The sequence below is a fragment of the Aotus nancymaae genome, unplaced genomic scaffold, assembly GCF_030222135.1.
Source record: "Aotus nancymaae isolate 86718 unplaced genomic scaffold, 86718_ANA_hifiasm-v0.15.2.pri h1tg000029l, whole genome shotgun sequence".
In the NCBI taxonomy this organism is placed as follows: domain Eukaryota; kingdom Metazoa; phylum Chordata; class Mammalia; order Primates; family Aotidae; genus Aotus; species Aotus nancymaae.
The window spans coordinates 25,943,779-25,956,852 of NW_026988442.1; the positions used below are offsets into that span (position 1 = coordinate 25,943,779).

General features: G+C 42.9%; 1 protein-coding gene across 3 annotated transcripts in view; it reads right to left on the reverse strand.

Moving 5' to 3' along the window:
• SLC13A3 (solute carrier family 13 member 3) overlaps positions 1-13,074 on the reverse strand; it is an 84,527-nt gene that overhangs the window by 25,997 nt on the left and 45,456 nt on the right. For all 3 annotated transcript variants that reach the window (XM_064382488.1, XM_012467355.2, XM_012467356.2), the window contains exons 4-6: positions 10,378-10,444; positions 6,361-6,546; positions 2,695-2,820 (exon numbers count right to left, since the gene is read on the reverse strand). In XM_064382488.1, coding sequence (XP_064238558.1) covers positions 2,695-2,820; positions 6,361-6,546; positions 10,378-10,444 — 379 coding nt within the window. The remainder of the gene's footprint in view (positions 1-2,694; positions 2,821-6,360; positions 6,547-10,377; positions 10,445-13,074) is intronic.

Consider the following 13,074-nt stretch of genomic DNA (forward strand, 5'->3'; position numbering starts at 1 on the left):
TGATAAAGTTGCTATCTCAGATTGGTGTAGAAAATATGGGCTATTCAGCAAATGGTGTCAGACGTATAGATCAATGGAACAGAATTGAGAGCCCAGAAGTGAACCCATTCATCTGTGCCCAATTGATTTTTGACAGGGGTACCAAGATTGAATAGTGGAGGGAGGAATAGCCTTTCAACAAATGGTGCTACAACAACTGGATACTCATGTGGAAAGGAATGAATCTGGACCCCTACCTCACACCATATACAAAATTTAACTCAAAATGGATTGAAGACCTAAATGTTACCATTGAAACCATAAAACTCTCAGAAGAAAAGGCAGGAGTAAATTTTCATGCCCTTGGAATAGGCAACAGTTTCTTCGATATGATGCCAAAAACACAAGCCACCAAAGATAGAGAAATTTGACTTCATCAAAATTGTAAAATGTTGTGTGTCCATAAATGGTGTTAGGACACTGGGTGACCATCTGGGACAAAAAAAAAATGAAGCTGAATCCAAACTTCACACTGTACCATAAGGATGAACTTCAAATAGATCAGAGGTTTAAATGTAAAAATATATTACACTAGAAGAAAACATGCGATTATTCTTTTATAAATCCTGTATTAGGAAAACCTTTCTAAGCTGTAATTGAAATTTCAGAAGCCATGTGAGAAAAGATAGAAAATTTTTTTTAAACAGTTCTGCATGGAGAAAAGCACCATAAGCAAAGTCAAAAGACAAATCAGGGGAAAAATATAGTTTCTATTGCAGAATAAACTCTCATCTTTCTAAAATATAAAGACTACCAGAAACTAGTAAAAACAAGACCAATAACCCATTTGAAAAATGTATAAAAATATGAACACACAGTATCACAATTCACAGGAAAGAAAATATCAGTGAAAAACTTTTCATATGCTTCCAAACACATGAAAAGTTGCCCAAGATTACTCTTCATAAAATAAACACGTTATTTTTTTCTTATCAGATTGGCAAAAATCCACTTTGCTGCAAGGAAGCAAACATGCTCATACATTGTACATGGGAGAGTAAATAGGTAAAATTTTTATGAAGAATTGTTTGACAATATCTATTAAAACAAAAATGTGTTTATTTTCAGACCCAGAAATCCCACTCCTGGAAATGTATCTTATAAAAATGTCTGCTTCCTTTGAGCTACAGCTTCAGGGCAAAAGAGAAAAAAATAAACAAAAATATAGAATAAAAAAACAGCTGGGCGCAGGTGGCTCCTGCCTGTAATCCCAGCACTTTGGGAGGTCAAGGTGGGTGGATCACTTAAGATCAGGAGTTTGAGACCAGCCTGGCCAACACAGTAAAACCCCATCTCTAACAAAAAAGCACAAAAAAATTAGCTGGGTTTGGTGTTAAGAGCTTGTAGTCCTAGCTACTCTGGAGGCTGAGGCAGGAGAATCACCTGAATCTGGGAGGTGGAGGTTGCAGTGAGCCAGGATGTCACCACTGCACTTCAGCCTGGGTGACAGAATGAGACTCTGTTTCAATAAATAAATAAACAAAACAAACCCAAAATATGTCAGGGAGGCCAGTCACCAGAAAAAGTTATTTGTGTCTGCTCGTATTTGCTTAAGAAAACTCTGGAAGGTTGCACAAGAAACCAATAAAAGTGCATCTTTTTTTGGGCAAATATCTTGGGTGAAGAGGCTCATGTAGGCATGGTTGGGAAGAGGGGTTCTCACTGCATGCCTCTTCCTGTTGTTTTTATTTTTGAGAACCATGTGTATGTGTTATCTATCCAAATTAACGTAGCCATATTAAAAAGTAACCGAAGTAACCAAAATAAATACAGGAAAACAAAGTGCCAGTATTGCATTTTGGCTAGACATCATTTCTGGCTCAAGTCTCTGGGTCTGAAGCTTGCTCTTTCTTTGTTAAGAAGTTGATTTGGAAATGTCAGATATTAAGGTTTCTTTAGCACCCCACTGAGACTTTCTCCTCAGCATAAATAGAGAGAGTGATGAGAGTTGATAAAGGCATATTTCCCATAATATGATTTGGTGTTATCTAATATCTTGTCCTCACGTCACCCCAAATTATCTTCCGTGCCAGGGCCCCATACAATGGGAAATAGTGCACTCCCCTCTTCTCTGGTCAAGAGTGTTTACCCTTATTTAAAGGCAATACTATTAATAATTATTAATAATATGTGACATCAAAAGAGGGTCTGAGTGTGGCAGGCAGGCCACACCTCTCACTTAATCCCTGGGAGGTCAAGAAATGAGAATATGGCTAGCCCGGTGGCTCACACCTATAATCCCAGAGCTTTGAGAGGCTAAGACATGAAGAATCACTTGAGGCCAGAAGTTTGAGACCAGCCTGAGCAACATAGTGAGACCTTGTCTCTACAAAAAAAAAAAAAATTTTTTTAATTAGCCAGGCACAGTGACACTCGCCTATAGTCCCAGCTACTTGGGAGGCTGAGACCAGAGGGACACTTGAACCTGGGATATTGAGGCTGCAATCAGCTACAATCACACCACTGCACTCCAGCCTGGGTGACAGAGCAAGACCCTGTCTGTAAAAATAAATAAATACATACATACATAAAATAAAGAAATGAGAATATGACATGAAATAACGATCATCTTTAGCTTTCATAAGCAGATACTGAGACTAGAAAGGCCACTCCCTGGTTCCCCACTCTACCTGCCAAGAAGAAAATGAGAGGTACCTGAAGCTCAGTGCCCCATACAGGAAGGAGATCCAGAGCCAGCCTGCCAACAGGAACAACAGCATGAGAGGGAAGGCGAAAATGAACCAGGAGCCAAAATTCACCACGTCACACTGCGGAAAGAAACTGGAGAACAGCGGGAGATGAGAACAGGCCAAGGGCAGCCATGCCCATTTGGGGAGTGGGAGAGGGGACCAGGTGGTACTAGGAGTCATGAGTCAAGAGGGGAATGAAAAGGTCCTATGGGAGTCTTGGGAACAGTGTTTTCCACCTCTTCTAATAGAAGCCCCTTTTTTCCTCTTCTTTAGGGGCTGCTGGCTTCTGACCTAGTGGGACCAATGGGTACACAACAGTCAAAATCTCTGCCCCCTGGGGGATAGACAGGTATCTGAGTGAATGAAACAGGCTGGGTCAGGCCATGGAGAATTGAAGAGAGCTGTGCGCATTAAAGGGGTCAGGTGCTGTTTGCTCCCCCATGGTAGCCATGCAAGAGTGCAGGGCCAGTAAGCCCAGATTTGCGTTTTACTTGAAACTGTGTGATGTTTAAATGTTGAAAATTCATGAAAATGTTTTTGATGAATATGGGAGTCAAACATAACACATCTGCAGATGGAAACCTTTGCCCTCCTTATTATATATGCTCAAAGACCCTGGACGTTTTGTCCAGGCAATGGCGATGTCAATGAGTTCTTTCTCTGCTGAATAGTGTCCAATCTCAGTTTTATTAAGACATCATCAAGCCCGAAACGATGAAGGGCAATAACACTCAATGCTGGTGAAGATGTGGGAAAACAGGCAGATTCTTGATGTTTGTTCATCAGGATACTCTTTTCTGGAGAAGAATTTGGTAAAATGCGGTAAGAGTCTTAAAAATGTGCATACCCTTTTACCCAGAAATTCTACTACTTGAAATAAACGTTAAAACAAACAACCAGAATGTGGTCAGGAATATAAATGCTGGATTGAAAAGTGGAAAAATAAGTTACAGAATGATGTATACAAAAGTATATGGACACTCACAGACATTTCTAGGTAAATAAGTAAACAAACCAAAACATTAACAGTTATTACATAATAAATAAACAAAAAAAGAATTAATAAATTCTATATAGTAGGATTCTAAGAGCTTTTTTATTTCCTCCTTTTTCGCTACCTGTATTTTCTACAGTGAATAAGCATACCTCTGTAATTAGACAAAATAAAAATATTTTTTAAAAAAATTAAAATATCAGCAAGTGTATGGTCAGTTACATAATTCGTAATAGTGAAATAATAATCATTATAAAATGAAAACAATCTAAATGCCTAGGATTAAAGTATGATACCCAAATTAAGATAACATATAGTCACTAAAAATTAGGTTTTCTAAAAAAAATTTTAATAATAAAAATCAGACAATAAAACCATATTAAGAGTATAGTGACAAAAACATGAAAAATACACACATTTAATATATGGATATAGAAAAGTCTAGAAGAAAGTCTTAAAATCTTACAGTGGGATTGAAGGTATTTCAAACTTCTTTTTCTACATTTTCCAAATGTTCTGTAACGTGCCACTATCATTTTATAATCAGAATAAACCAATAAAACGTATTTTGGCAACAAGGGCCAAAGGACCACTCAGGGCAGCCACTTCTCCTGTCTCCTCAGGCTTCTCCTGTTCTCCACTGGAGAATCAAAATCATGTGTTACCTAGCATTCCTTTTAAATCCCCTCTCCCTACACCAGGGAGTCTACATTCGAGCCATTGTGTTGCATACAATTTGCATGTAATTTACCTGAAATCTTACATTTGATATTTTTACTGTGTATATATGTTAATATATATTTTGTGCATTATATGTTAATATAATATATATTATATACTAAATATACATAAGATATATTTTATAAAATATAAATATGAAAGATACATTAAAAAACATATAATTTCCCCAATTTCATTTCAGGTTTGAACAAAGTCTTACATCAGGGCAGGCAGGCAGCCTGAAAATGCTTTGACAACAACTTCTCCCCTCCAATTCTCTCCATCCCCAACCCAGGCCCTGCCCTCCATCCTCAGAGCCCACATCTTCCTGTCCAGCCCTGGGGATGGGCCCTGGCAAACCCTAATGCCAAATGCCTACCTTTCCCCTCTGCAGAACACTAAAGGGCTGAGCCTAGGTTCTCCCACACCTGAAACAGGACCCTCTTTGCTTCTGGCTTTTCTGTCACCAAGCTAAAACCACGAGGCACAGCCAGGCCTTGTTTAAAGGCTAGAGATAAAAAGACATCTGAGGTTTGCAGTAAAACTCAGTGGGCTTAAATCAATTGGTGAAATACACCTACGACTTTTTTTTTTTTTTTTCACTTCTCCCAGTGCATGGCTGAGAATCACTGGTTCCCATTATCAAATCTTAAAATCAAAGCATTTTGGAATCTGAGAATGCAATGGCAATTCACCTTACCCAGGGGTTAAGGTTTTAAAATCAGCACGAGGCCAAACATAGGTGTGCTAATATCTCTCGTGAAAATACCTTTAATTACTCACATGTATGTTACTGAGTGTTGCGCGCATAGCAAACCTCTCTCAGGAAGATCAGCAGGGCCTCCCTTCATCCCCACAGGTTTTTGATTCTTGGGTTGGGCAACAGGTAAAGAAGTTGGCTAGTATTTGGAGCCATGTTGAATATCAAATACTTTTTGCTGTCCTTTGTTTGCCAAATGCTTATATTTGCATTTATGTAAATTAAATGAATCTATGCTACATCTCCACTGCAAGGAATCTGAGAAACCTTGCCTCAGAATCCTGGAACCTAAAAGTCTTAGAGACAGGATCTTAAAATACTGAATTTTTAAAGTCTTGGAAACCAGAGGCTTGAAATAACGGTAGCAGCAAGTTGTGCAGCTGGAGAGCCCTTCTCTTATTCTCATGCCCTGACTGCCAGCCACCCAGTCACTGCTGACCACTTCCAGGGATGGGGAGACTTTAGCTCCCAGCAGAGCCCACTTCACTGGGGGATCATGCTTATGGCTGGAAGGCTTCTCCCAGGCCATGAACAGCCACAGACCCATGCCTCCAGATGGGTCACTCTGCTCTCACCTTTCCAATGACCCCCAATGACTTGGAGGAAAAGCTGTGTCCTTAGACAACACTTGCCCCTATAACCTTATATCTTCTTACCTTCCCTTCGCCCCAGGTTCTTCATCTCCCTGGTATTCTTGCTGGTCCCTGAACCTCCCCAGGAATAGCCCCACCTCCTAGCCTTGTAGGAGCTACTCCCCGCTGTCAGCAATGCCTTTCCCTCCTGTGTCCACGTGGCTCATTCCCTTCTAGGTGTCTGCTCAAATGTCAGCCCATCAGAAAGAACCAGTGTCCCTGACCAACCTACATAAACTGGCACCCCTCTCTCCTCACTTCTACCCTCTTGCCCAGCTGTATTTTTCCCTAACTTATCACACAGATATATTACATATTCATTTGCTTTTTCACTTATTGTCTGACTCTCCCACCAGAATGGAAGTTCCCCAAGGGCAGGGATCTCACTGAGTTTTGTGTATTGCTGTGTATCCAGAGCCTGGCCCAGAGAAAGCCCTCAATACACACTCTCTGGATGGTGAATGAACGAGGGACGAGGAAGGGAGGAGCAGAACCCTCCCTGCCAGTGGGGACTCTTGCTTTCACCTCTTGAGCTGGCCAAGCAGGATGAGGTTAGGGGCTGTGCCCGTGAGTGTGGCTGAGCCCCCAATGCTGGCTGAGTAGGGGATGGAGATGAGGAAGCCCTTCCAGATGTTCCCACGATATTCCTCCTCCTTCCTGGAGTCGGCCAGCAGATCCAGTGGAACCTCCGTCTCTCCAGACTGGTCTTTGCTTTAAACAAATCCAAAGAGAAGCCATTCAGAACACAGGGAGAACAGACCACAGACTGCCCTTTTTTTGAGCTCAGATATTCTACTCTAAAAATGTATCCTAAAGAAATAGACTAGTGTCTCAGGTATGGGTACAGGAGAAGTCACCATGCCATTAAATATAATTTAAGTGAAGAATAGTCTAAATGCCCATAAAAAAGGGGCTGATAATAGAGATGACCCTCTTCCTGGATGGAACACCAATGTGGCCATTAAACAGATGCTTGGTAAGATGAAAGCTGTCCATTCACAAACTACAGTGAAAAGGCACGTCACAGTACTACTTAGCTTTTTATTTTATAAATACTCACGTTTCAGCTGGGCGTGGGTCACTCCTGTAACTCCAACACTTTGGGAGACCAAGGCAAAAGGATTGCTTGAGGACAGAAGTTTGAGACCAGTCTGGGCAATACAGTGAGACCCCATCTCTAAAAAAACTTTTTTAATCAGCTGGGTATGGTAGCACACACCTATAGTCCCAGCTACTCAGGAGGCTGAGGCAGGAGGGTTGACTGAGCCCAGGAGTTTAAGGCTGTGGTAAGCTATGATTGCACCACTGCCCTCTAGCCTGGGTAACAGAGTGAGATCCTGTCTCTAAAAAAATTAATAAATAATAAATAAAAATAAAGGAACAGCCATGTTTCATGAACACAAGAGCATTTAAAGTCTAGAAATATATGCAAATTGTTTTGATACTTTTCCCAGCAGTGAAATTATGTATTTTTTTCTTTTTTATCTTCTGGGTTGTTTTCCTTGTGCAGTTGAAGAGTTTTGGGAAATAGTGAAATTAAGAATTATTAAGTACATCATTAAAAGACCATAAGGTTGGCATTATTGAGGTGAAATGATGTCCGCTATACTCCATTAAATAAAATAAGTTTTGGAAACAGACTGAAATGAAGAAAAAAAGTGAACCAGCAGGTTACAAAACAGCATATATAGCATCATCAATTTTTATTTTATTTATTTATGTATATTTTTTGAGACGGAGATTCACTCTTGTCACCTAGGCTGGAGTGCAATGGCATGAACTCAGCTCACTGCAATATCTGCCTCCCAGGTTCAAGTGATTCTCCTGCCTCAGCCTCCAGAGTAGCTGAGACTACAGGTGCCCACCACCATGCCCAGCTAATTTTTGTATTTTTAGTAGAGATGGGGTTTCACCATGTTGGCCTGGCTGGTCTCAAACTCCTGACCCCAGGTGATCTGCCTTTCTTGTCCTCCCAAAGTACTGGGATTACAGGTGTGAGCCACCATGGTAAAAATGCATTTATGTATATAGCTCTCTATCAAGAAATAGTTTAGAATGGTATTCATTTAATCGTTACAATCTACCTCTGGAAGTGAGATGCTGAATACATTTATTTTTTAGTTTAAGGGTATTTTTTGACATATGCAATTGTAAAATGCTTATAAGTGAATGAAATTGAGAAGTGCTGCAGCACTGTAACTAGGTGACAAGATAGATATGTTAATGAGCTTGATTGTGATCATCATGTCACAATGTACCCATATATCAAAACATTACATTGTATATTTTAAATATATAATTTTTATTTGTCAATTATAGTTCAATGAAGCTGAAAAAAAGGGAAATTAAGATTTTTTAAAAAGAAAACTGTTCTAACAAGAACACATGGACACAGGGAGGGGAACATCATACACCAGGGCCTGGGGGGTGGGGGCTAGGGGAGGAATAGCAGGGGGTAGGGGGTTGGGGAGGGATAGCATTAGGAGAAATACCTAATGTAGATGACAGGGCGATGGATGCAGCAAACCACCACCATGGCACAGGTATACCTATGTAACAAACCTGCACGATCTGCACATGTACTGCAGAACTTAAAGTATAATAAATAAAAAATAACAATAAAGTAGTTGCTGTTCAAAAAAAAACAGAAGAAAAAAGAAAACTATTCTGTGTAATGAATCAAATTTTTAAAATTAAAGTAGAAACGAAAATGAAAATTATTTCCTTAAAGAAGGAATGATTATTCAAATACCCTCTGGCCTGAATCACTACATAAGGGACTCCTTCCTCAGAGGACAATGGGGACATGAGCTGGGGTCTGACTAGCTGATTTCCAGTATGACAGGAAGGCAAAGACTAGAAGCAGGTCGAAACCACCATCATGGTCTGACTTCTCAGGGGTGGCAGGCCCGGTCCAGAACTGTGGCCTCCCTCAGACCTGGGAACCCCAACCATCCTAAGTATCAAAAGGAGAAAAAGCAGAAAGGGCCCTAGGGTTTATCTAGAGCGACCACTTTTTTGTTCAGGTGAGGAAACTGAGGCCCAGAGAGGGGAAGGAGTTTGCATCCAACATAGACTTCCAGAGAGTGAGGACTGGGTTTCCCAATAGACCCAGTGCAAGCACTGCATGGGCAGATATTTAAAACATATTTCCAGGCTACATGGTCATGAGTGGCTGGACCAATCATGTAACCCATGTCTCAAAGGTGGACTCAAAGCCCCCAAACATGGTGCCAAGAAGGAGCACAGGCTGTGGGATGAAACAGGCACAAGGTCATGCCCCTCACCTGCTAAAAACTCCATCAGCTCCCATCTCATTCAAAGTCAAGGCTATAGCCATGGCTCACGAGGTCCCACGTGCTCTGTCCTCCACCATCACTCTCTCCCCACCCAAGAAAACTCTCTGACCCAGCCTCCTACCATGTGCTCTCTCACTCACTCAGCTCCAGCCACAATGGCTTCCTGGCTGCTCTTTAACCTCTCAGGAGCTTTGCACGTGCTGGTGCACATGCTGAGAACACACTTCCCATGGTTACCCCCAAGACTCCCCACCTCTCGCAGGGATTTGCTCAAGCACGACCTCCTTGTGACGCCTTCCCTGACCACCCATATTCAAACTGCCCCTTCCCACTTACCAGCTCGCCTCCCCCACCCTCTTTCCTGATTTGCTCTCCCTCCGAAGCTTATCAACCACCTGACACACCATGGATTATTCATTTATCCGTTTCTTGGCACTAGAATCTAAGCCCAAAACGGCTGGGATTTCTGCCTGTCCCTTGTTGTATCTCCATCCCTAGAATAGTGCCTGGCTTATCATAAGCTCTCAATAACTATTTGCTGAATGAATGAAATAGACCAGATCAACGCCCAGCACTGCCTTGAGCAGATCGCTTGACTTCCTGCTGTGTCGTCACTGTTAAATTGAGATCACAATGCCATAATAACAAGTGCTAACATCTGGACATGTATGGTCCGGCCAACCTGCTGTATCTATATTATTTCACACAGCCAGTATGCAGCAGAGCCAGAGTTCCAAGTCAGGTGTTTGTGACTGCAGATCCCATGACCTTAACCACACTGCCATAATGCAAAGGATACACTAGACAAAATGCGATTTCGACATCAGTGTGAAGATGCTTTCTAAGTCATGTAAGGGTGAAGGGCTTATTGTTTTACAGGGTGTTTTGTCTGTTTGGACTCTTAACCCTGCCTGCTCCCCTCTCCTCCTTGATCGTCATGTAGTTTGTGCTGTCTTGCTCTTCTGGGTCCCTTCTTTCAAGAGGAAAGTACCTGAGATCCTCAACTTCACCAGACCTTTAGGGATTTAATGTGCTGCCCCACCCTCTCCATGTCTGCATTTTTTTTAAAAGGAGGCTGCTGAGGTTCAGTTTAAGCCACAGAGATGAATGGTGAAAACTTAGGCATTAGGTCGTTTGGAGAAAAATTCAGGGATGGGAGGAAATGGTTTGCAGCATTGAATTCTTGTTCATTGACTCCTTGAATCAAGCACTGGCTGCTCTAAGAATTTCACCAATAACTTACTCTTCTGTGCTGGCGAGAAACTGCATCTCCGTGGGCACAGTGTGTAGGCCGTTTCTCCGCACAGCAGCTAGGAGGAAAGAGCATGATGTCTTTAGTGTAATGTAGCAAATGGGACAGGAGTGTCCCAAGTCTTGTGTAGTCAGTCAAGAATGCTTTCTTTGCCAAGGAACCTATACTGTTCATAGAATCAAAAGACAAAGACAGAGAGGAAAGGAAGGAGGGAGGGAGGGAGGGAGAGAGGAAGGTGGGGGAGGGAGGGGGGAGGGAGGGAGGGAGGAAAGAAGGGAGGAAGGGAGGGAGGGGGAAAGGGGGGAGGGAGGGAAAGAGAGAGAAAGAGAAAGAAAGAGAGAGAGAAATAAAAAAGAAAGAGAAAGAAAGTATGAGAAAAAGAGAAAGAAAGAGAGAGAGAGAAAGAAGGAAGAAGGAAGGAAAGAGAAAGAGAGAGAAAGAAAAAGAAAGAGAAAGAAAGGGAGGGAGAAAAAGAGAGAAAGAAAGCAAGAGAGAGAGAAAGAAAAAGAAGGAAGGAAGGAAAGAGAAAGAAGGAAGGAAAGAGAGAAAGAAAGAAAGAAAAGAAAAAGAAAGAAAGAAAAGAAAGAAAGAAAATTAAAAAGACGAGTCAGCATTCTGTCCCCCTATGCTACCATCCATCTGTGAAGATGTGCCCAGGCCTGTTGGCAGGGGGTTAGCAGGGGTTTAGCTGCAAGGCTGCTTGACAATCCATAACTCAAGCCTAGGCTTACCTGAGTAGCTATTGCCAAAGTTGTGAAACGCCAGGTCTGATGGTACTGAATCAGCAATGGGTTGGGCGACCTCACTTATCCATTCATTCATTCATTCATTCATCCAAAAAGTGTTTATTGAGCACCTACTATGTGCTATTGACTATGTTTTTGGGATACTCTGTGAACAAGTAGCACATGTGTTTCAGTTCTTCTTTTGAGATAAGAGCTTGGTGCAACTTGGAACCCAGAGCCACAACTTGGGCACTTGAACCCTAGCCAATTAATCCACCAGTAAATCACTATGGAGCACCTGCCATGTGCCTGGTGCTGAGCGACAAGAGATGAAAGTCCATGTCCCTGTGGAGCTGATCTTCTGGTGGGGGAGACAGGCCACACATGACTAAGTTACATATGCAGTATGTCAAGTGAAGGTGCGTGCCATGCAAACAAACAAGGCAGGGAAGGGGCCAGGCATCCTGAGGTGAGGCACCTTCTTCAAGGCTCAAAGAAAGTCTGATAAAGACGGGAATTTGACTTCAAACCAAGACCTGAAGGTGAGGTGGTGAGCCATGCAAACATCTGGGGCAAGAAAGAACAAGTGCAAAGGCCCTGGGTGGGAGCACACCCAGTGTCAGGAAGCAGAGGGGAGGCCGGTGGGGCTGCAGGGGCCTGAGGGAGGAGAAGAGTAAGAGCAGGCAAGGTAAGAGAAGTGGCAGGGGGTGGAGGTGGCAGGAAGTGGGTGGGGCCATGCAGGAGTCTCAGAGCTCACAGGAAGAACTGTGGCTTCTCCTCTGAGTCAGGTAGGAGCTAGGGTAGCATTTGAGCAGAGGAGGCTCAGGACAGGAGCTGACTTCATCTTTAAAGTTCTTTCTCTGGTCAAGTATGGTGGTTCACGCCTAAAATCTCAGCTACTCAGGAGGCTGAATAAGGAGGATTGCTTGAGCCCAGGAGACTGAAACCAGCCTGAGCCATGTAGCTAGATCTCCTCTCTAAAAGACTTTTTAAAAAATTAGGTGGGTGTAGTGGCGCATGCTTGTAGTCCCAACTACTCCAGAGGTTGAGGTGGGAGGACAGTTGAGGCCAGGAGTTGGAGGCTGCAGTGAGGTATAATCATGCCATATAATCACGCCACTGCTTGGGCAACAGAGAAGGATTTTGTCTCTTAAAGCAAATACATAAAAATGATAAAGTTATTCCTCTGCTTGATGGACCAGACTCCCCAGAGCCTTTGACAGTGCTTTGGAGACAAGAAAATTAGAATGAATTAAGTGTTCCTGCAGCTGGAACCACCACCAAGAGTAAAATAACCCACCCCTGGGAGTTGGGTGTGTAGCTGGTGACCAAACACACAGGCCTTGGGTTCAAATCCTAGCTCCGTCACTGACTGTGTGACTTTAGGCCAGTGGCTCCCAGTGAGGGCCAATTCTGTACCCAAGGGACGTTGGGCAGTGTCTGGGGACATTTTTGGTTATCACAGCTTGGGTGGAAGGGCAAACTACTCCTGGCATCTATCAGTTAGAGGCCAGAAATGCTGCTAAACGTCCTGCCATACATAGGTCAGCCCACCCCAGCAAAGACTCATCCCACCCAAATGCCACTGATAATGAAGTTGAGAAACCCTGGTTAGGGTCTATCTCTTAATCTCCCTCTACCTCAGTTCTTTAATTCATAAAATGGAAGTAACAGTTCTAGGATCGTCAAGAGGATTAAGAGTTAACCTACTGCCGGCGCGTTGGCTCATGCCTGTAATCCCAGCTCTTTGGGAAGTCGAGGCGGGTGGATCACCTGAAGTTGGGAGTTTGACACCAGACTGACCAACATGGAGAAACCCCATCTCTACTAAAAATACAAAATTAACTGAGCATGGTGGTGCATGCCTATAATCCCAGCTACTCAGGAGGCTGAAGCAGGAGAATCGTTTGAACCCAGGAGGCGGAGGTTGCGGTGACCTGGGATTGCGCCTTTGCACTCTAGC